The 20,605-nt window shown below is 43.1% G+C and overlaps 2 protein-coding genes across 4 annotated transcripts; both read left to right on the forward strand.

Moving 5' to 3' along the window:
* Nucleotides 1–286: 286 nt before the first annotated feature.
* Nucleotides 287–15,333, forward strand: klhl2 (kelch-like family member 2). Of its 3 annotated transcripts, none has more exons than XM_028975094.1 (15): nucleotides 287–533; nucleotides 3,161–3,286; nucleotides 3,383–3,489; nucleotides 3,661–3,782; nucleotides 4,467–4,629; nucleotides 5,231–5,340; nucleotides 7,057–7,173; nucleotides 7,272–7,421; nucleotides 7,740–7,857; nucleotides 10,547–10,744; nucleotides 11,764–11,865; nucleotides 12,076–12,204; nucleotides 13,133–13,273; nucleotides 13,841–13,984; nucleotides 14,252–15,333. In XM_028975094.1, exons 1-15 carry the CDS (start codon nucleotides 478–480, stop codon nucleotides 14,278–14,280), a joined length of 1,812 nt encoding a protein of 603 aa, XP_028830927.1. In that variant the 5' UTR covers nucleotides 287–477; the 3' UTR covers nucleotides 14,281–15,333. The 3 variants fall into 3 exon arrangements, with proteins under 3 accessions (XP_028830927.1, XP_028830929.1, XP_028830928.1); XM_028975096.1 differs by having other exon boundaries at nucleotides 3,412–3,489; XM_028975095.1 differs by having other exon boundaries at nucleotides 3,443–3,489.
* A 274-nt stretch (nucleotides 15,334–15,607) lies between these two features.
* On the forward strand, nucleotides 15,608–20,365 carry msmo1 (methylsterol monooxygenase 1). The gene is made up of 6 exons (XM_028977890.1): nucleotides 15,608–15,667; nucleotides 16,207–16,468; nucleotides 17,611–17,759; nucleotides 17,862–17,988; nucleotides 19,352–19,506; nucleotides 19,828–20,365. The coding sequence occupies exons 2-6, from the start codon at nucleotides 16,214–16,216 to the stop codon at nucleotides 20,006–20,008; spliced, it is 867 nt and encodes a 288-aa protein (XP_028833723.1). The 5' UTR covers nucleotides 15,608–15,667; nucleotides 16,207–16,213; the 3' UTR covers nucleotides 20,009–20,365.
* The last annotated feature ends 240 nt before the right edge of the window (nucleotides 20,366–20,605 follow it).

Below are 20,605 nucleotides of genomic sequence, written 5' to 3' on the forward strand. Positions count from 1 at the left end.
GTCAACTTCACAGTGACTTTTATTTTGATCGCCGCCGGGATAGACTTGGTATGGATTAATTTGTTACAGAATGTATTACTATGGTTTTCAAATCTAATTAAATTTTTTAAGCTTTTCTGTTTTTTTTTCTCGCAAGTAATATTTTTGCGTAAGATGTCAAATTGAAAGGCGCAGCGCATCGGTGTGTCAGTACCCGTCCTCCACCAGCAGGTGGGGCTACCACCTCCCACCGCGCCTCCTCGCCCCACCGGGAGAGTCTTTGCCCTCGATCCTCGTTTTCATCACCAAAAAAAAAAAACACAACAACAGGTAGCCCGTTCACCGCTCGGCCAGGGCACAGCCAGGGCAGCTGCAGAACCGACACGACGTGTCCCGGCTCACCGACAAGGCGGCTCTCGGTGATGGACCGGAGCTTGGTTCACCGCACTGGTAACGCAGATCGGGGAGTCGGTGTGTAGGGAGGGCGATGGAGTGGCGATGCAGGTCGGTGCTGTCACCCTGACGAGAAGCAGCACTATGGATATACACCCAATGTAAGCCTGTCTCTCTCTCTGTCTGTCTCTCTCTCTGTCTGTCTGTCTGCCTGTCTCTCTCTCTCTCTGTCTGTCTGCCTGTCTCTCTCTCTGCCTGTCTGCCTCTTTCCGCTGTGTGTATCGGGGTCGGAGGTGAACTCGTGCTGCTGTTTATTCAGCCTTCGACATTTGTTCCAGCGCGGTGGCTGCTGCGCATGCGCAGGCGCAGCGCGGCCAGGTGTGTTGTTCTTCGCTCCCCGTCGTTCCTGCACTTTCCTCCCGGGGCGCTACGAGGGAGCCCGGATCCCGCGTACCGCCACCGTCCTCGCCCGGCATCGTGATTGGCAGGGAGTGACGGGCCGTCTTTGTCAGTCACGTGGCTCTGTTGTCTGTGGCGCCATTTTGGAGGTGTTGTTGATGCCGGTAGAAAAGTACACAGCCGAACCGGAGAAGCTTTATATATATTTATATGTAACTATATTTCTAGCTTAGTCGGTGATGAGGATGAAGATGGTGATGAAGCCATGCTGATTAAGATTGTTTTGCTCATTTCAAACACAAGTAGGAAGAAGTAAAATCCTACACATTCATTCATCATCACTGCTCAAACCCACAGAGGTGTAACGATTTCACTCAATAAATAATAATAGTAAATTATTATAATAAATCCTGCTCTGTTTTTCTAGACGGACAACATAATCAATCCTGTGAGCAGCTCCCATATAAACACGGCGTGCTCGACAGAGATTTCGGGCTAAAATATCAATCGCCCGTTTTCTTCTAGTGCTTCCTATTAAACAACTTTAAACAACGAAACGAAATATACAGAAGTTCAATTCAGAAAATACTAATAAAATGGTGCCCTTCACTTTCCTTTTGAACTGTTTAGCCATAAATGAGGGAGAAGGCTTGGAGGGATCGAGCCGCAAAATAATGTCTTTAATGAGGGTGGGTCACGGGTGAGAATATGATATTTGGGGATATTTTTCAGAAGATTTCCAGCCCATCAGATGTTGAACCTCCCTTCAGACGTCTCTGCTGTACATGTGCGGCCTATGGATCAGGTCGGGTTATATATCAGTAGGTCGGGTCGGGACCCTGGGAAATGCAGCTTGATGTGATCTGCAGGGAATCACCGTAAATACGGAATGAGTTTCAGGCATCCCGTCTTATTCTGTATTTGGCACCCGGACCATAGCGTGCATCATCGTGTATGTTTAAAGAATCCCACTGGTCCTGGAGAGAAACCGTCCAGTAGATCGTTTTCACTGCTTTTCTGTCTGAACATCCTCTCAATTAGGACGGCCATATTAAGTTAATTCAGAAAAAAACAGAGCACATTTATGCCTAGAACAATGCATTCAAGATGGGGATTTTTTTCCAGTTTACATCACCCTAATCCTGAGTAAAAAAGGGGCAGTGGTGGCCTAGCGGGTAAGGAAGCGGACCCTTAATCAGCAAGGTGCCACGGAGTAAAGCGCAGTCCCCACACACTGCTCCCCGGGCGCCTGTCATGGTGCCCACTGCTCACCAAGGGTGATGGTTAAATACAGAGGACACATTTCACTGTGACACCGTGTGCTGTGCTGCAGTGTTTCACAATGACATTCAGCAGGATCCGGTCACATGATTATTGTTCAGCGCCATAAGGCAGAAGGAGCCGTTTTCAGGCCGAACGCGACATGCACTACATTATTTTCTACGGCTTGTGCGCACGGTTGAAATGTGTTGAACTTTGACCGCTGCGCATTGTTCAGTCTGCCCCTTCCAAACACAGACTCAAAGCGGGAATGGAGGAAAAGTTCATCTTATCAGTCTCTTGACAGTCCAGACAACATTATCGCCCTACCGGGAGATGAGAAAACCACGCCTCGAACCGAGCACAGTGCAGCAGCGTCATAAAGCAAGAACGCCATAAACTATTTCTGAAAACAGCACATTTAATTGTGTTGACGCATAACTAAGGCCTTATGATATCCACCATGAGGAATCTGTTGTGAAACATGGAATTGTGTAGAATTCGTGTTTCTGGTTGTTGCAGCCCATTACCCGGGTTTTCAGTTGAGTCGCGTTGTTCGCACACACCAACACGATGTAAACATCCGAACCGATTGCATGAACGGTTCCACGCGAACTTTGCAAACCTTGTGCTGTTCAGCAAACTCTTGGCCATGCAAACAAATCAGCTGATTCAAAACGTGGTTTTAATATCGGGGTTCCAGTTTATTATGCGAGTATTCAAGGTCTTCCCGAATTTTATTCATTTGCTAAATTTTTTATGTTGAGGTCAAACGTGAAGCACTTTTATTTTACAAATGGAAGAATGTGTAAAATATTTTTCTGCATGAAATGCACATATTATCTACATAATACAAAAGTAAAGGCCCAAGCATGTTGTGTAACGGTGATTAACAGGGAGTTGTCCCCATCCACTCCATAATCACAGAGTTTCAGGTGAAAAATACGGAAAACATAGAATTCAGTAGAATTAAAATAATAAAAATTTAATTTATTTCATAAATTTTAAAAAATGGTTTCTTGGAAGATCAAGGCAATTTAACTTGCATTTACCAAACACACAATGTTACAGTACACACTGTAGTTTATTAATGCAATGCTTTTTTTTTTTTTAAATACATTTTTTGCAGATGCACTAAGCTTTGTGCACACAATTCCCACGAGCTGAAGGATGATGTGTCAGAGAAACAGTGTCCCATCACCATAAACCCCCGGCACATGAAGAAAGCTTTTCGCATCATGAATGAACTTCGCAGGTACATACTCACACGCACACAGATCTGATGGTTTGCATTTCGCCATGCGGTTTCTTAGAATGTGTGTGTGTGTGTGTGTGTGCGCACCTTTAACAGTCAGAATCTGCTGTGTGATGTGGTGATAGTGGCTGAGGATGTGGAGATCTCTGCTCATAGGGTGGTCCTGGCTGCTGGGAGTCCGTACTTCCACGCCATGTTTACAGGTAGTGCACATCTACATGTTCATAGTAATGGTCAAAACCCAACAACTTGTCTTTCTGTCCTTTAAACACACAGCTCATCAAGCGTTCCAGCAAGCTGCGGCGTTCGTTCTGCGTGTGCATTAATGCGTGTGTGTGTGTGTGTGTGTGTGTGTGTGTGTGTGTGTGTTGCAGGTGAGATGAGTGAGAGTAAGCAGAAGCGCGTGCGCATTAAAGAGATGGACGGCTGGATGCTGGGCATGTTGATCGACTACATCTACACCGCTGAGATCCAGGTTACGGAGGAGAATGTACAGGTGTGCACACACACACACACACACACACACACACACACTTGCATTTCTGAAATTTTTTCCACATGACATAATCGCAAATAATAGTAAAGAAAATTAAAACTACTAAAGTAATAAGAATTCTTAAACAACCCTATCCTGGAAAAACACAGTGACTAAAATCTTTTGGTCTAGTTTTAATTTTTTTTTCATGCATAGTTCCAAGTTAGTGAGTTTGAATCCAGGCTCTGGATTTGTGTGTGTGTGTGTGGAGTTTGCTTGGGTTCTCCAGTTTCTTCGTTGATTCTGTGTATGCGTGTGCGCGCATCCTGCGTCAACCACCCTGAGTTGAACTAGGCAGCGCGCTCTCCTCCAGGTTCTCCAGTTTCCTCCTGTTGGCCAAATGCATGTGCTCTAGATGAACTGGCGACTCGAAGGTGTGAGTGTGTGAGTGGCGTCTGCCCAGTGCCCTGAATAGGATTCTGCATAATTATGGCTATTGAGAATATATTTTTTTTACACAGTATATTTTGTAAATAAATATTTTTTTCTTGCATGGACCAGCAAAATATCTCTGTTATTTCTGAAATGTATTTATATAATACAGATGATTATAGCTGGTTTTCTACAGTTGATGGATGAAAGCATGTTGACTATTATATATATATGTGTGTGTGTGTGTGTGTGTGTGTGTGTGTGTTTCTACAGGTATTGTTACCGGCTGCTGGCTTGCTTCAGTTGTCAGATGTAAAGAAGGCGTGCTGTGAGTTTCTAAGTTCTCAACTGCACCCAACCAACTGCCTGGGCATTCGAGCCTTTGCTGATCTACATGCCTGTACAGATCTGCTCATGCAGGCCAATACATATGCAGGTGTGTGTTTGTGTGTGTATGTGTGTGTGTGTGTGTGTATAACTAGCTTTCGCTTTTGTGTTCGACACTGTGGGAGGGAAATCTTCAGACAGGTCTCTTGCATGTTAGATGCTCAGTAATAACATGGGTCTGTGCTGAATTCACAAAACAGAGAGATGAAATAAAATAAAACCCAGTTCTACCTGATCCAGTCCTCGCTCCACTCACATGCATTTATATAAATGTTGTAAATTTGTGTGATGAAAAAGTCATACATTTACAAAAAAAGGTCATTGTTGTAGTATTCCATCATTGCAAATCTTATACTGACACTAAACTGAGCATGTAGTTGTAAACAGAATTTGTAGTTAGGATTTATATATATATATGTGTGTGTGTGTGTGTGTGTGTGTGTGTGTGTGTGTGTGTGTGTTTTTTTTCTTGGCTTCACATTATATAATTGCAGCTATCAGAAATGGTGAGCCTTCTGTTCAAGCTAAATAAGATTAAATGTTATTTAAAATTTTCAGAATTCTAATTTCTAGTGAGGATATCTCATCTACAGTCTGTCTTTTGCCCATTTCAGGGTATTTGTGATTTCTCCTCTCTCTCCTCTCTACAGAGCAGCACTTTTCGGAGGTGGTCCAATCCGAGGAGTTTCTCAGTCTGGGCATGGATCAGGTCTGCAGCCTTATTGCCAGTGACAAGCTAACCATTTCATCCGAGGAGAAGGTACCCAGATATTTCATTAATAGAGGTGTATCAATGCCCATCTGTAGTGCTTGCAAATGTCATCCTACATTGAAAGCCTGCACAAATCTCTGATTAGTTGTTAGTTGTAGAGATTAGTTGTTGGTCACATGGTTCTGGTTCTGGTTGTGGTTTTTGGTTACACCTGGGTCATGCTGTCCACATGCCTGGAAATGAAGAGGAGTTTCAGAATCAGAAAATTGTATTGATCTCAGAGGAGCCACCATTGTCAGGTGATGGTGACTGCATATGGGTGGGACTGGGTGGTAGTAGCCTAGTGTAGCCTACACTCGCCTATGAACCAGAAGACCCAGGTTCAAATCCCACTTACTACCATTGTGTCCCTGAGCAAGACACTTAACCCTGAGTGTCTCCAGGGGGGGGACTGTCCCTGTAACTACTGATTGTAAGTTGCTCTGGATAAGGGCGTCTGGTAAATGCTGTAAATGTAAATACAGATTATTTATAATTGCAGGGGGTTTATTTTCACAGAATTTTATCCAAAGGCCACACCCACCCTGTACAGCAGCACATTTGTGAGGTCACATCGATAGTCCGGGTGGGAATGGGTGACAGTGAACTTATAGTTAAAAATGCAACAACATTTGTAAATTTGTATCAGCATCTAAAACATTTTTGAAAAACTATTAATTGATTTCTTTATTTTTATTAAACTGATCTACTGTGTAAAGTATTTGCAGGGATGTAATTAATAATTATTAATTTTATATGTTTTTTTTTTTTTTTGATAGGCAAGCAAGTGGCATTACCATGTTGATCTCAGTAATTTCATTATTACTTATTTCCTCGAATCGTGCAGCACGATTCGAGGAAACCAAATCGCAGTCGGCCCCTAGTTGCTTGTTGCAGTACAGGTAATATGAGTCTGGTAACATTGACAAAGCTAAAAGATAACAAAGGGTTAATATATCAAATAATAATATATTACTTAAGATAAAATCCAATTCATATTGTATTCTAGAAGAGCATCTGACCCTGGCAGTTTCTGATGAAAGTGGCCTTTAAAGTGGTCTTAAAAAGTCTTAAATGAGGTCTCCTTAAACCTGCAAAAACCCTGTTACAGCACGTTCTGTCAGTCGAAAATTGTATTGGTAACTTCTTATTTTTATTGAATCATGAGTTGAGTGTATTGTTACATCACTGTGAATTGATTTATTAGCCCTTGGTATTTGTGATCACTTCTTGGCCTTGTTAGCTTTTTTCTTATTTGAAGGAAATGTTCCCAGGACACGACAGGAACCACATACTAACACATTCAGACCAGTAATGAATATGTGTTGTCTGTTTTTTTTTTTCTAATTTTTAATCAGAATTTCCTGAAGACTGGGTATTGCATTGTTTGGCTACAGTAGAAGCATATAACTCTAAATAAAAGAGTGAGGTGATTGTCACATGTGATACACAGCAGCACAGCACACGGTGCACACAGTAAACTTTGCCCTCTGCATTTAACCCTGAGCAGTGGACAGCCATGACAGGCGGCCGGGGAGCAGTGTGTGGGGACGGTGCTTTGCTCAGTGGCACCTCAGTGGCACCTTGGCAGATCAGGATTCGAACCAGCAACCTTCTGATTACGGGGCCACTTCCTTGACCGCTAGGCCACCACTGCCCCCACATGGAGCACCAAATATATACTCCAGTGTCAGAACTAAACAAAATGATTATTTGTATCTGCAGGTGTTTGAGGCAGTTATAGCCTGGGTGACGCATGATAAAGATGTAAGGCAGGAGCACATGGCTCACCTGATGGAGCATGTGCGACTGCCGCTGCTTTCCAGGGAGTACCTTGTACAGGTGAGAGGTCCGAATTGACATGCCTCTGCTTAATCTTGAAAAGGACTTTGCTTAGAACTCTATTGAAATCAACTGCACTGTGTTTACCTGTGCTGTAGAGAGTGGAGGAGGAAACCCTAGTAAAGAACAGCAGTGCGTGCAAGGACTACCTGATTGAAGCTATGAAGTACCATCTGCTGCCTGTAGACCAGAGATCCCTGATGAAGACCATCAGAACACGCATGAGGACACCTTTGAGCTACCCCAAGGTGTGTGTGTGTGTGTGTGTGTGTGTGTGCAGTGTGTGCATATAAGATTATAAGATTTGTAAATATATAGTTTGCATACACTCATCAGGCACATGAATGTCAATTTTTGTTTGCATAGTGTGTTGGATATGTAATAGATTAAATATAGAAAAATTAGTCTCTTTAAAATTGACCCTCCAAAATTGACTCAAAATATTTTTTCTATGACTTTATAAACTATTTTTTAAAAATAAATATACCAGAAATTACAACGTATGGTTTCCTGTGGTTTACATATGTGCAATACATATTATACAGTATATTGTTTCTGTCTTATAGGTAATGGTTGTGGTGGGTGGCCAAGCTCCCAAAGCTATACGCAGCGTGGAGTGCTACGACTTTGAAGAAGAACGCTGGTATCAGGTGGCTGAGCTTCCAACCAGAAGATGCAGAGCAGGTAAACCCAGATCGTCTCAATTGTGTATTAGCTGTTCAGAGTAATAGACATCTATTCTATACACCTATACACTAATTCACTTTACTTAGTTAAACAATCCACATATTTTTCCACCTGGGCTAAGCAGTAAGTAACATTTTTTCAATTAAGAAACATTGAAGTTGCGTGCCAGAGTTCATATTTACCCCTCTAGGCTTAGGTATGCTGTCAGTCAAGGTTAATTTGTTTGATTTTCCAAAGTGTATAAAGTTAGTTTTCTGTCAATGGATAATCGTTTTAGGGTTTTTTTTACTCCCAGACCATTACGCTGTGCCTCTGTAGCTCTCTCTTCCAGACTGTAGCCCCGACATTCTGTGTGAGATTTGTTTAATCATCCAACCAGCACTTCTAAACCTTCCTCTTCTGGTCAACACTGGGTGTAGCGCGTGTCGTGCCTCTGGCAGTGTGTGGGGACGGTACTTTGCATAGTGGCAACTTGGCAGTTCGGGATTCAAACCCACAACCTTCTGATTAGAGGTCCACTTACTCACCCGTTAGGTGTCATGCCTTGTAGCGTGTATCGTGCTTCTGCATCTGGCAGACTCCCTTATCCAGAGCACATTACAACGTGCTTTCATGTTACCATAAATGAAGTTTTCAGTTCTGGTTCATAAGGACTCAAACCATGAATACAATTGGTTTATTCCCACTGTTGTAGTTTTTCCTTGCATAAGTCAGACTATAAAAAAGTAACACAAAAAAGTTTGACAATACTCAGCGACTGAGCTGTTCCGACCTTGGAGGGGAAGTTCATTCCACCACCTAGCGGCCAAGACAGAGAAGAGTCTAGATGAGTGTCTTCCTTGTACCTTCAGCAGTGGAGGGACCAGGTGAGCAGGGTTGGAGAGTGTGAGGTGCAGTGCGAGGTATAATAAGATAAGATGGTGAAACCCCATGTTTGGCTTTGTAGGCCAGCATCTGTATTTTGAACCTGATGCGTGCAGCTACCGGGAGCCAGTGGAGGGAACGTAGCAATTTTTGAAGGTTGAAAACTAGTCTTGCTGTTGCATTCTGTATTAGTTGTAGAGGCCAGATGGCAATCAGAGGTAGACCTGATAGAAGGGAGTTACAGTAATCCAGTCATTAGAGGGATTGAAGAAATATCTGGGTGGCCTGTTTTGATAGATAAGAGAGGATCCATCTGATATTGTTGAGAAGGAATCTACGTGAGTGGGAAAGATTGGTGATGTAAGTCGAGAAGGAGAGTTGTTTGTCTGTAGTTACTCCAAGGTTGCGTGCAGTTGTATAAGGAGAGATCTGAGAGTTGTTCAGGTAGATAGCAAGGTCATGATGAGGTGAAGAATCTGCTAGATGGAATGTCAGTTAGACATCGTCATGCACATCTGAGGGAGGAAAAGAGAAGATGAGTTATGTGTTGTTGGCACATAACTCACCTCACATGGGTTATGTAAAGGAGAGGACCAAGTACTGAGCCCTCAGGGACACCGGTGGATAGTCTGCATGAAGCAGATGTGGATCCAAGTCACTTGGTAAGACACTGCTTACCATCAAGGCAGGAAACAAACCTTTTCACCTAAGGTTGAGCACCTAATTCCAAGTCTTTACAAGATGGACAGGAGCGTCTTGTGTTTAATTGTATCAAATGATGTAGAGAGGTTGAGGAGAATAAGTTTTGCTGATCTGGCCACATGTTGCCTCTCAGAAACAGCCTGTCTCTGTAGAAGGACCTGCTCTGAAGCCAGACTGGTTTGCATCTAGCTGGTTGTTTTGAGACAGGCTTGTAGCGTGTTCCGTGCCTCTTCGTTGTAGAGTGTTCCGTGCCTCTTCGTCGTAGAGTGTTCTGTGCCTCTTCGTTGTAGCGTGTTCCGTGCCTCTTCGTTGTAGAGTGTTCCGTGCCTCTTCGTTGTAGAGTGTTCCGTGCCTCTTCGTTGTAGAGTGTTCCGTGCCTCTTCGTTGTAGCGTGTTCCGTGCCTCTTCGTCGTAGAGCGTTCCGTGCCTCTTCGTCGTAGAGCGTTCCGTGCCTCTTCGTTGTAGAGCGTTCCGTGCCTCTTCGTCGTAGAGCGTTCCGTGCCTCTTCGTCGTAGAGTGTTCCGTGCCTCTTCGTCGTAGAGTGTTCCGTGCCTCTTCGTTGTAGCGTGTTCCGTGCCTCTTCGTTGTAGCGTGTTCCGTGCCTCTTCGTTGTAGCGTGTTCCGTGCCTCTTCGTTGTAGAGTGTTCCGTGCCTCTTCGTTGGAGCGCGTTCCGTGCCTCTTCGTTGGAGCGCGTTCCGTGCCTCTTCGTCGTAGAGCGTTCCGTGCCTCTTCGTCGTAGAGCGTTCCGTGCCTCTTCGTCGTAGAGCGTTCCGTGCCTCTTCGTCGTAGAGCGTTCCGTGCCTCTTCGTTGGAGCGCGTTCCGTGCCTCTTCGCCGTAGAGCGTTCCGTGCCTCTTCGCCGTAGAGCGTTCCGTGCCTCTTCGCCGTAGAGCGTTCCGTGCCTCTTCGCCGTAGAGCGTTCCGTGCCTCTTCGCCGTAGAGCGTTCCGTGCCTCTTCGTCGTAGAGCGTTCCGTGCCTCTTCGTCGTAGAGCGTTCCGTGCCTCTGGCTTGTAGTGTGTTCCTTTCCTCTGGCCTTGTAGAGCGTTCTGTGCCTCTCATATGTACACATAATGTATCCAGTGAATGCAGCAGTAAAGTTTGTGTGCTTTCTCTGTACAGGTGTGGTGTATATGGGTGGTTTGGTGTATGCCGTAGGAGGATTTAACGGCTCGTTGCGAGTTCGTACAGTGGATGCGTATGATCTGGCCAAGGATGAGTGGTGCTGTGTCAGCAGCATGCAGGACCGCCGCTCAACACTGGGAGCAGCCGTGCTCAATGGACTTCTCTATGCCGTTGGAGGCTTTGATGGTAGCACAGGTACAAACATACATTGTACACAATCCTGTTAAAATTACAGGTTTTTGTGACATCAAAAATGAGGCCGCAATATAATATTTCTCATCTTTAATATGACCTATACCATATACATATTTAAAAGTACAACAAAAAAAATCTACATTAGGCTGGTTGCATTAGCGTGCACATTAATACATTGATAAATTACAGCAGTCAATCTTGATTTCCTTGTACTCTTCCAAATCTGACAGATTACGAGGGTGTCTCTTGTGCTCTTCAGGTCACCCCTCTACCTTGACAAAAGCCCCAGCCCCAGAAGAAAAACAACCCTAAGGCATGATACATGGCTTTGACAGTAACTGGGTGGATGGTTTCATCCCAACTGTAATATTTCCCTAATATTTTAATTTGTTGACGACAGTGTAGAAGCTACTGCTTTTTAAAAATTATTTTCCAAAATGACTTGGAAACCATGATTTTTCTAATTTCTCTTCTAGGACATGCACAAACATAAAATTAACACCATATGCTGAATAATGGACATCTGTATTCAGTATATGTATTCAACATGTCTTTATTAATAGGTTTACAGTTGCATCAAATCATTGAATTTTGTCATTAGTCTGATCGTCATAAAAATGGAACCCGCCTCTCAGGTTCAGTGCAGCAGATGAAGCTCCGCCTCCTGACACCATGCGTGCTTATTTCTGAATTCATACGAACAAGATCCCTATGTAGTAAAGTTCACTATGCCACCTTCTGTAGTGAAAAACCCCGAGTTTATTAAACTTACAAAACAAATTATTGACCTGTTATTTCATAGTCACTATGTTTCGTGTAATGAAATATGTTTTGTGTTTATGATCATTTGAATGGATTGAAATGATTTATAGTGGTCTAATGAAATACTATTTTATCAGGGTTGTGTGCACTTTTTAAATTCACTATTTGCAAATAATTTGTGAACTGCACAAAGACAACAATAACCTCCATGCGCACAATATATGTGAAATGTAATGATGTTGGTGCTTGATTCACAGGTTTGGCTACAGTAGAAGCATATAACTCTAAAGCTAATGAATGGTTTCACATCCTCCCCATGAATACCCGCCGGAGCAGTGTGGGAGTGGGTGTGGTAGGAGGTACGGATCTTCACAAACACAGTAATATAATCGAAAAGTTTATTATCTTTCAAAGAGAACATAACCTTTCACAGAATTCACTGCTTAAGGTTCTCTGTTTTGGCAGTAGTGCTGAATAATAAATGCATCTGCTTACAGAGCGTAGGCTCATTTACGGTCTACAATGTAGTGAAAGGAAAACCTTCTCCTGACCAATGCGTACTTTTGCAGGAATCCTGTATGCAGTTGGTGGATATGATGGGGCAACACGTCAGTGTTTGAGTACCGTAGAGGCCTACAACCCAAATACTAACGAATGGAGCTACGTAGCAGAGATGGGTACACGGCGTAGTGGAGCAGGTATGAAATGCACACATGGTGTTAGCACAACATTATAACTCACAATTGCCACTGTTTAAAAGTGTCGTAGAAATTAGATATTAATAAAAATTAGACCAAATAGGGTTTTCAAGATGAAAAAATCTACACTAAAATATCTTGATTTTCGTTTAATTTAATTGACGTCATCAAAACGTCACTTCTGCAATATGAAATAATAGCATTCATTTTATTTCAGGATATTTCTGTTGGGTGAACAAATGACTGGAAAAAATTACGAAGTGATCACTTTCTTTACAATAAAGTGTAAAAGACAACTGAATGTGTGGTTGAAAAGCATGGAACAAATCAGATTAACTTTTCTTGAGTCTATAATATAATAATAATAAGATGTACTTGTACAATATTGATTGGGTTAAATGGAATTGCGTTACTTTCATATTTTTTTATATAAACAATACTATTTTATACAATTATAATAATAAAATTAAATTTTCTTTGACTAAAATGTCATCAATTCTCATTGACTGAAACTAGACAAAAATATTCATGGATAATTCTGACTAAAATAAAACTAAAATGCTCAGACTTTTAGTCGAGTGAAACTTGACTAGACTAAAATGAGTCTGGACATGACTAAGGCTAATAAAAACTAAAGAAGCTTGACGCAAAGACAAGACTAAAACTAAAATTGAGACAAGCCACTAGAAAAAAATATAGTTATAACCCTTCCAGAATGATTAATTATAGTGTTAGCCATCAATTATATATTTTTTGATAAAATATCTTTCTGTATTTTGTTCTGTGTTTCAGAAATAATTATACAAAGGTAGTTAATTACAGCTACTTTTGAAACTGATTATTTCAAATGACGACTTTAAATGTGAAACGTGCAACCACATTTGTTGTTATTCTTTTGTTGTGTTAAGACACAATTTCTTGCATGCAGGTGTGGGGGTGTTGAAGGGCTTGTTGTATGCAGTTGGAGGCCATGATGGCCCGTTGGTGCGTAAGAGCTGTGAGGTATACGACCCATCCTCCAACACCTGGAGGCAGGTGGCAGACATGAACATGTGCCGCAGAAATGCAGGTAATTACATCTGTCCCACTCTCCCCCACTTTTGGATGCACAGATGCATTAACCCAGCATACACCTTTCATTCACGCACGTGCACCCATAGCCAATTTAGATTCACCAGTCCACCTAGTCTGCATACCTTTAAGCAGTGCAAGGAAGAACCGTAGAACCCGGAGGAAACCAACACCAACATATGTAGAGCGTCAAAACTGCCCACACAAAGTCAGAGCCTGGATTCTAAAGGCAGAACCCTGGAGGTGTGAGGTCATCATCCCGTCCACCCCGCCATTATATGGCCCTATAAAATTAATTATCGGCATTAATTAAGTTGTTTTTAGTACTGTGATTTACACTCGACACTTGTCTTAATACTTGACTTAATTAATATGACAGGAAGACAAGGATAGGTACTGACATAGGAGAGTCACTACCAGATTGTACTGTGATATCCAGATGGTACAGCGAGACTGGAGAGACATCACTGCTTTATGGAACGTTCTGGACTTGTCACCATCAAAGCATGAACTGTCAGCCTGTTCTCTGCAGACAGTATAAAAATGCAGTCTGTGTGTTTTTAAGGTGTTTGTGCAGTCAGTAACCTACTGTATGTAGTCGGCGGGGACGATGGCACCTGTAATTTGGCTTCAGTGGAGTTCTACAGCCCAACCACAGATAAATGGACCATGCTGCCCACCTGCATGAGCACAGGAAGGAGCTATGCTGGTGAGCGAGAACGTGATTAAGCAATACTTGAAGAAAATGTATACTACACAAAGATCAGACAACTTACCACACCAGCACAATGTAAGGTGTCACACATACACACATTGATTATACTAGATAAACAAATAGCAAAAGGGAGCCAAAGTACAAAGTTTCTCAGACATGGAGAAATGCTGCCATCAAGAGGCATTTTAAAAGTCATAAATTTCACTGATATGAGTGATAATTGATGTGTGTTGTTGTTTTTTTTTTTTTTTTTTTTTTTAGGTGTGGCCATGATTGACAAGCCCTTATGATGGTGTTGGCATCAGTTGATCTCAAACCATTGGCTCAGTTTGACTGAAGCTCATTTGGAGGCTTAAACCTCCTTGAAGCAGGTTCAGCTGAAGGCGGTGCAGAGGAGACTGGCCTCCCTCCCTCCCTTCCTCTCTCTCTCTCTCTCTCTCTCTCTCTTTCTTTCACTCCCTGCCCCTTACGGTCATTACTTTCCATAACCCTGGACTGACCTGTCTTATCATTCCCCAATTCCACAACACCTTCTTACTCTTTCTTTCCCACCTCTGCTTCTCTTTGCTCCTTTCTTTCTCTTTGTCTGGGAGTGTGGACGAGGATTATTGCACTGAGCTGGTGGAGCACTGTAGAATGGAGTCCTGACTCCCTTCTGCCTGAACACGGAGCCTCTGGCGTGGATAGGACCCGCTTTGCGCTCGCGGTCAATTTAAGTTTGTCTGTCGGACTGAAGGAAGTACTTTACTAATTGTCTGATCGGACAGATTGTCGCTGGACAGATGTGTATATGCTGATGATTTTTTGTTTTGTTTGGACTACTTGTTTTTCACTATTGAATGAAGAAGTAGTTTTGATAGTTCAGATGCCAAATTGAGCTGAATAGCAGAATATTGAGTGCGCTGCTGAGTGTGTGTGTGTGTGTGTGTGTGTGTGTGTATGAGCATTCCATCGGTGAGTTTTTTTTTATTTAACAGGAATGTTTAGGCGCATGCATGAAGCAGGAGGGATACCTCTGGTTGCCTGGATACAAAGTTGTATCTGCATGGTCTGGGTCTCTTGAAACGTCGTCTGTGCAATGTCATTCAGTTTTACTACTGCTGTATTACAAGTGGATTTTGAATGTGCTGTGATCAGTATGCCACCTACACTAAAATGACCAAACCTCAATAAAGAGGTCTAGTGTCTTTCTTTCTTTCTGAAATTACTTTAATTATGGTTAATATTATGTATGTTTACAATTTATTATATAACCTGCACTTGTGTCAGTGTAGAATGGAATGTTGCCGTCCTGGTTTTTAAAAAAATTTCATATGTATATATATTTTTTCTGTAACATCGTTATTAATAAACATGCGTATGGTATTCATGATGATGTGTGGATTCTGTGGACACGCCCCCCGGGCGCATATTGGCCCGCCTGGCAGGACACTCCACCGTCCTCGCCTGCGTGGACACAGTGTTAACACGCCGCCCCGCTCTGATTCGCTGTCGCCGCAGCAACTCGCCGTCTCACTATCATCACTCCATGGCATCATCCAATCAGCGCGGCGCCTGGGCTGCGTGACGTCAGTCGGAGTTCGCCCTCAGCCAATCGCGGCGCGGCAGGGTTTCGCACATTAAACCGGCCGCGCGCGGCGTCCGCACGTCCGGGTAGCCGCGACTCCGTGAAACAAGGTCAGTTTTCGCTGAATTATCCTTATTACATATATAAATAATACCGTCATATATATATTTCACTCTATTAGCTGCCGCTTTTGACGTAATATGAACATTTGCTGTCGGTCGCCACCATTTTCTGGTGGACGTGCACGGTCGCATGGAGCTGAGGGTGTAAATAATTCATCAAAACATTAAAAATGCATCTAATAAAACTTACAGGCATGAATAATTTTGAATAATATGAATAATTTTGAATAAATATAATGTACTGGGTAGTCCTGGATCTGAAAGTCTTATGATAAATGGTTATATGCAACGTGTCCACATGGCTTCTGCATCCTATCAAGTCAAAGTCAGCTTTATTCTCATCTCACCATACATAGAGAGACAAGATAACAAAGCTTCTGTCATTCACAGTGTGCAAAAAGACAACACAAAATCATGACCTAGGACATTGTGTGTTTGTGTTCATGGTCGTGGGTCATCATTCGTTTTGATGGGGAAAGATGGTACCTGGTCCTCAATCGTTTGTGTTGTAATTGTTCCCCATGTAGCGCCGTCATGGAGGTGAACGGAACAGCCACCATTCTGTCCTCTGCGGTCCTGGCGGTGGAGTATGTGGAGGCGCTCTTGCCCGCCAACCCACTCCAGCAGCCCCTGAATCAGGCTTGGGACCACATGTTGCAGAGGTACACAAAGTTCCAGATTGCTACCTGGGGCTCACTCATCGTCCACGAGTTCATCTACTTCCTCTTCTGCCTGCCTGGCTTCTTGTTCCAGTTCCTTCCTTTCATGCAGAAGTACAAAATCCAACAGGTGGGTGAAGGTTCTTGAGCTTAATGATTACTCGGAAATAGGCGTCTGCCATCGTTGCTTATGTAATAATGTGATTTCGCTGCTATGGACATTTCTTAATTACAACATAATTGAAGGTTTATTCCATAAGCCATTGTTCCAGTTTACTGATACAGCCTTTTGGTCCCCTGACATGAATAGATTTTTTTTGCTTTTAGTGGTTTTTGTGGTCCCCTAATACTCTATATGACGTCTCTTTTCGACGTCTCTTTGAGCCAGTCACACCAGATTTTCCCAGGATGCACAGTTGCAGTGAATATAGAGGCGGGACAAGTAGGAGAGCGGCCTATAGAAGTGAGTGGGCACTCGTGGAAATGACAGAAAGTTGTGTCTGCATTTTCCAGAAAAAAAAATCCCCTTATGACGACAAAAACCTCTTTACACCTATCGCCATTTCTAGCCACTGCAGGACCATAGACAGGCTAGAGGTATTAATGTTAAATGATCTCACAACGTGACACTTTCATGACATTGGACCTTAAATGTATATTACTGTCATCACTGCTGAAAAAGCCTAATTAAATAAAGTAAATCAAATATTCTCGGAGAAAGCAAATCAGGGTTAAGTGTCTTTCCCTAAGGTCACAATGGTAGTAAGTGGGGTTTGAACCTTGGTCTTCTGGTTCATAGACGAGTGTGTTACCCACTAGGCTACTACCAGATAGGAATAATACCATATTGGAAGTGATTCCCACCTCTAGTAGAAAATATCCTAAATCCCTCATTTGCAAAACAATTTTATATGCCAGAAATATGAGGCCAGTTGATGCAAAATATGCTTTCATTTTGTTACTTACACACTGACACAGAGCTTTTTGGGATGGTCATCTAAATTCGGTCTGTCTTCTAATATCATTCAAGAGAATTTTTAAATAGTTCCTATGTGTTTATGTTGATGTCCCTTATCCAGCTTGACTTACAATCATTTGTTACAGGAACAGTCCCCTCCTGGAGACACTCAGGGTTAAGTGTCTTGCTCAGGGACATAATGGTATTAAGTGGGGTTTGAACATGGAACTTTATGGTCGTCTGTGTTTGACCCACCAGGCTTCTAGCAGCCCATTTGTTGTCAGTGAAATGTTATGTTTGGGGTCTGCGCGCAGGATAAACCCGAGACATGGGAGAAACAGTGGAAGTGTTTCAAGATGCTGCTGTTCAATCACTTCTGCATCCAGCTGCCGCTGATCTGCGGGACATACTACTTCACCGAGTTCTTCAACATCCCGTATGACTGGGACTCCATGCCCCGCTGGTGAGAGACACAGACACACACACTGCACAGAGCATAGTCTGGCATGACCATTTCGTCCCCCTCACCTGATTCTTCCTGCCTGCCTGTCTGTCTGTCTCTCAGGTCATATATTCTGGCTCAGTGCTTTGGCTGTGCTGTAATTGAGGACACGTGGCATTATTTCCTCCACAGAATCATGCACCACCGCAGCATCTACAAATACATCCACAAAGTGCACCACGAGTTCACCGTGAGTAACATTCAGACACTTGTTCACCTTTCAAAGACGTACGCTACCAGGCGAAAGACAACAACAACAACATTTATTTCTTATATAGCCCAAAATCACATACAGTATGTCTCAATGTATGTCTCAACTCCACACAAAAAACTCTAGGAGAGAGAAAAAAAGAAAGGAAGAAACCTTGGGAAGGAGTGATACAGAGAGGGACCCCTTCCAGGGTAGAGTGAGCCTGCAAATGGTGTCAGTGCAGGCCTGGTGATGATTTGTACAAATTAATAATAAGTCCTACAGTTGTAGGGTTGGAGAAGTCCAGAATGTAGTCCAGTGTCATGGTCTAGATTACGTGTCCATAATGATGTTACTGGTCCACTTGAAGATCCCTGAAGCTGTAGTTGTAACGGTGGTGGTGGCTGTGATGACCCTCTGGTTTGTTTCATGGTATGTCCTTGTTTAGCAGTTGTCAGGAACCAGGATTTATTTGCTGGTCTCTTCACTGGGGTCTGCCAGTAGTCTGGGTGCTTGATTCCATGTCTCGGAGAAAACAAACAGAAGCAGCGGCAGGCGGTTGCACTGTACGACCAATACTGAAATATGTGGTTATAGTGGTATATTGGTGCTACAGTGGCCCGGTACCCTAACTAGGACAGCCTAACTAGGGTGAATTTAACTTTGTCTGTGTCTAACAGGGGGACTCTGTGATAAACTGGACTTTATAATTGACACTGCGTCAAAGTGAAGTGAAATGAGTGTCTAGGCCAGAGAAAACAGATTGGATTTATACACTGAGACTGTGTCTGAGTCCCGGACACTGACAGGCAAGCCGTTCCACAACTGCGGAGCTCTATAGGAGAAGGATCTGCTCCCAGCTGTGACCTTGGTACCAGTAGTGACCCTGCACCCATTGATCGAAGGGGGCGTGGCGGTTCGTAAAGAACCAAAAGTTCACTCCGGTATTGCGGGGTGAGATCATTTAGAGCTCTATAGGTTAAAAGTAGGATTTTGTAGTCAATGCTAAATTTGATGGGTAACCAGTGCAGTGATTGTAAGACTGGGGTGATGTGGTCAAATTTCCTAGTTCTATTTAGAACTCTGGCTGAAGAATTCTAGCTGGAGTTTACTCATGCACCTACTAGAGCATCCAGACAAAAATGCATTGCAGTAATCTAACCTTGATGTAATAAATGCATGGACCAACTTTTCTGCATCATGCATTGAAATGATATTTCTTATTTTCGCAATATTTCTAAGGTGAAAGAATGCTATTCTAGTGACATTATCTACGTGTGAATTGAATGAGAGACCTGCATCAATGATGACACCTAGATCCTTTACTTCAGTTCCGGAATGCCCTTTTCATTTCTTTCTTCAGTCACCATTCGGGATGCAGGCTGAATACGCTCATCCATTAGAGACCCTGATTCTGGGAGCCGGCTTCTTCATTGGCATCATGGTCTTCTGTAACCACGTGGTCCTCCTGTGGGCGTGGGTCACCTTCAGACTGCTGGAAACCATTGATGTACACAGGTATCTAATTAGAAGCCTTTCTTAAGACTGATCTTAAACCATACAAGCGTTTAAGTTTTTAAAAAGAACATTGACCTGTTAGCATAAATGACGTTTTGTTTGTTGTATGCAGCATATACCCCAGTCCACCATAAGATTATGACCAGACAGGTGACGTTAATAACAGTGACCCCTGGTAGTGGGTGGAACATTTTGTCCTTGTTGTTGAAATGTTGAAGAAAAAAAAACGTCAATTGCCAGCGGGTCGTTCTTCTGTTGATGTTGGGACATGACTGTTACGGTTTATTTGGATTCACTCTTGATTCTGTCTGTGCCCTGCAGTGGTTACGACATCCCCATGAACCCACTGCACCTCATCCCATTCTACGCGGGAGCGCGCTTCCACGACTTCCACCACATGAACTTTGTGGGGAACTACAGCTCCACTTTCACCTGGTGGGACAGACTGTTGAACACAGATGCGCAGTACATCAAGCACCAGAAGAAAGTCAAGGAGCACTGAGCCTCCGTGTGTGTGTGTCTGTGTGTGTATCTGCATGTTGATGAAAACTGGACTGGTCTACTGAGGACACAGCACAAACCCCAGGAGTTCAGAGCGGGATTGCAGTTCGTGAGAAAAGCACACAAGTCTGAGTGGTGCATTCTGGATGATGACCGCTCTAAGCACTTTATATTTCATCAGATTTTTTTTTTTTTTTTTTTATTATGCGTGGCCCTGGACTGACATGTTTTACATTATGGACGATGGTGACCTGCCTGCTCCACCAAACCTGACCAACTGGATCTGAATGACAGGAAGCAGAGTATCAATAAAATAATTGTGCCTTTATTATGCTTCTTCCATCCTGGACAATATCTATACGTCACCAGAACTGCTAAACCAATAAATCTTGATGCAAATACAAAACGTGTGTTAACCCTCGGTAGGTCGAAACAGGAAATCGTTCAACAGTTCTACTATGTTAAAAGTTAAAATGTTAAAAGCCGTAAAAGCTAGAGACATGGGAGTCGAGGCGAGGCCAAAGGCCTCGCCGAGACACACAATCTGACATATTGGATGTGTTGCTACCACCAACAGTTGTCAGGAAAACATGGGAAA

Source organism: Denticeps clupeoides, chromosome 4, assembly GCF_900700375.1.
Source record: "Denticeps clupeoides chromosome 4, fDenClu1.1, whole genome shotgun sequence".
In the NCBI taxonomy this organism is placed as follows: domain Eukaryota; kingdom Metazoa; phylum Chordata; class Actinopteri; order Clupeiformes; family Denticipitidae; genus Denticeps; species Denticeps clupeoides.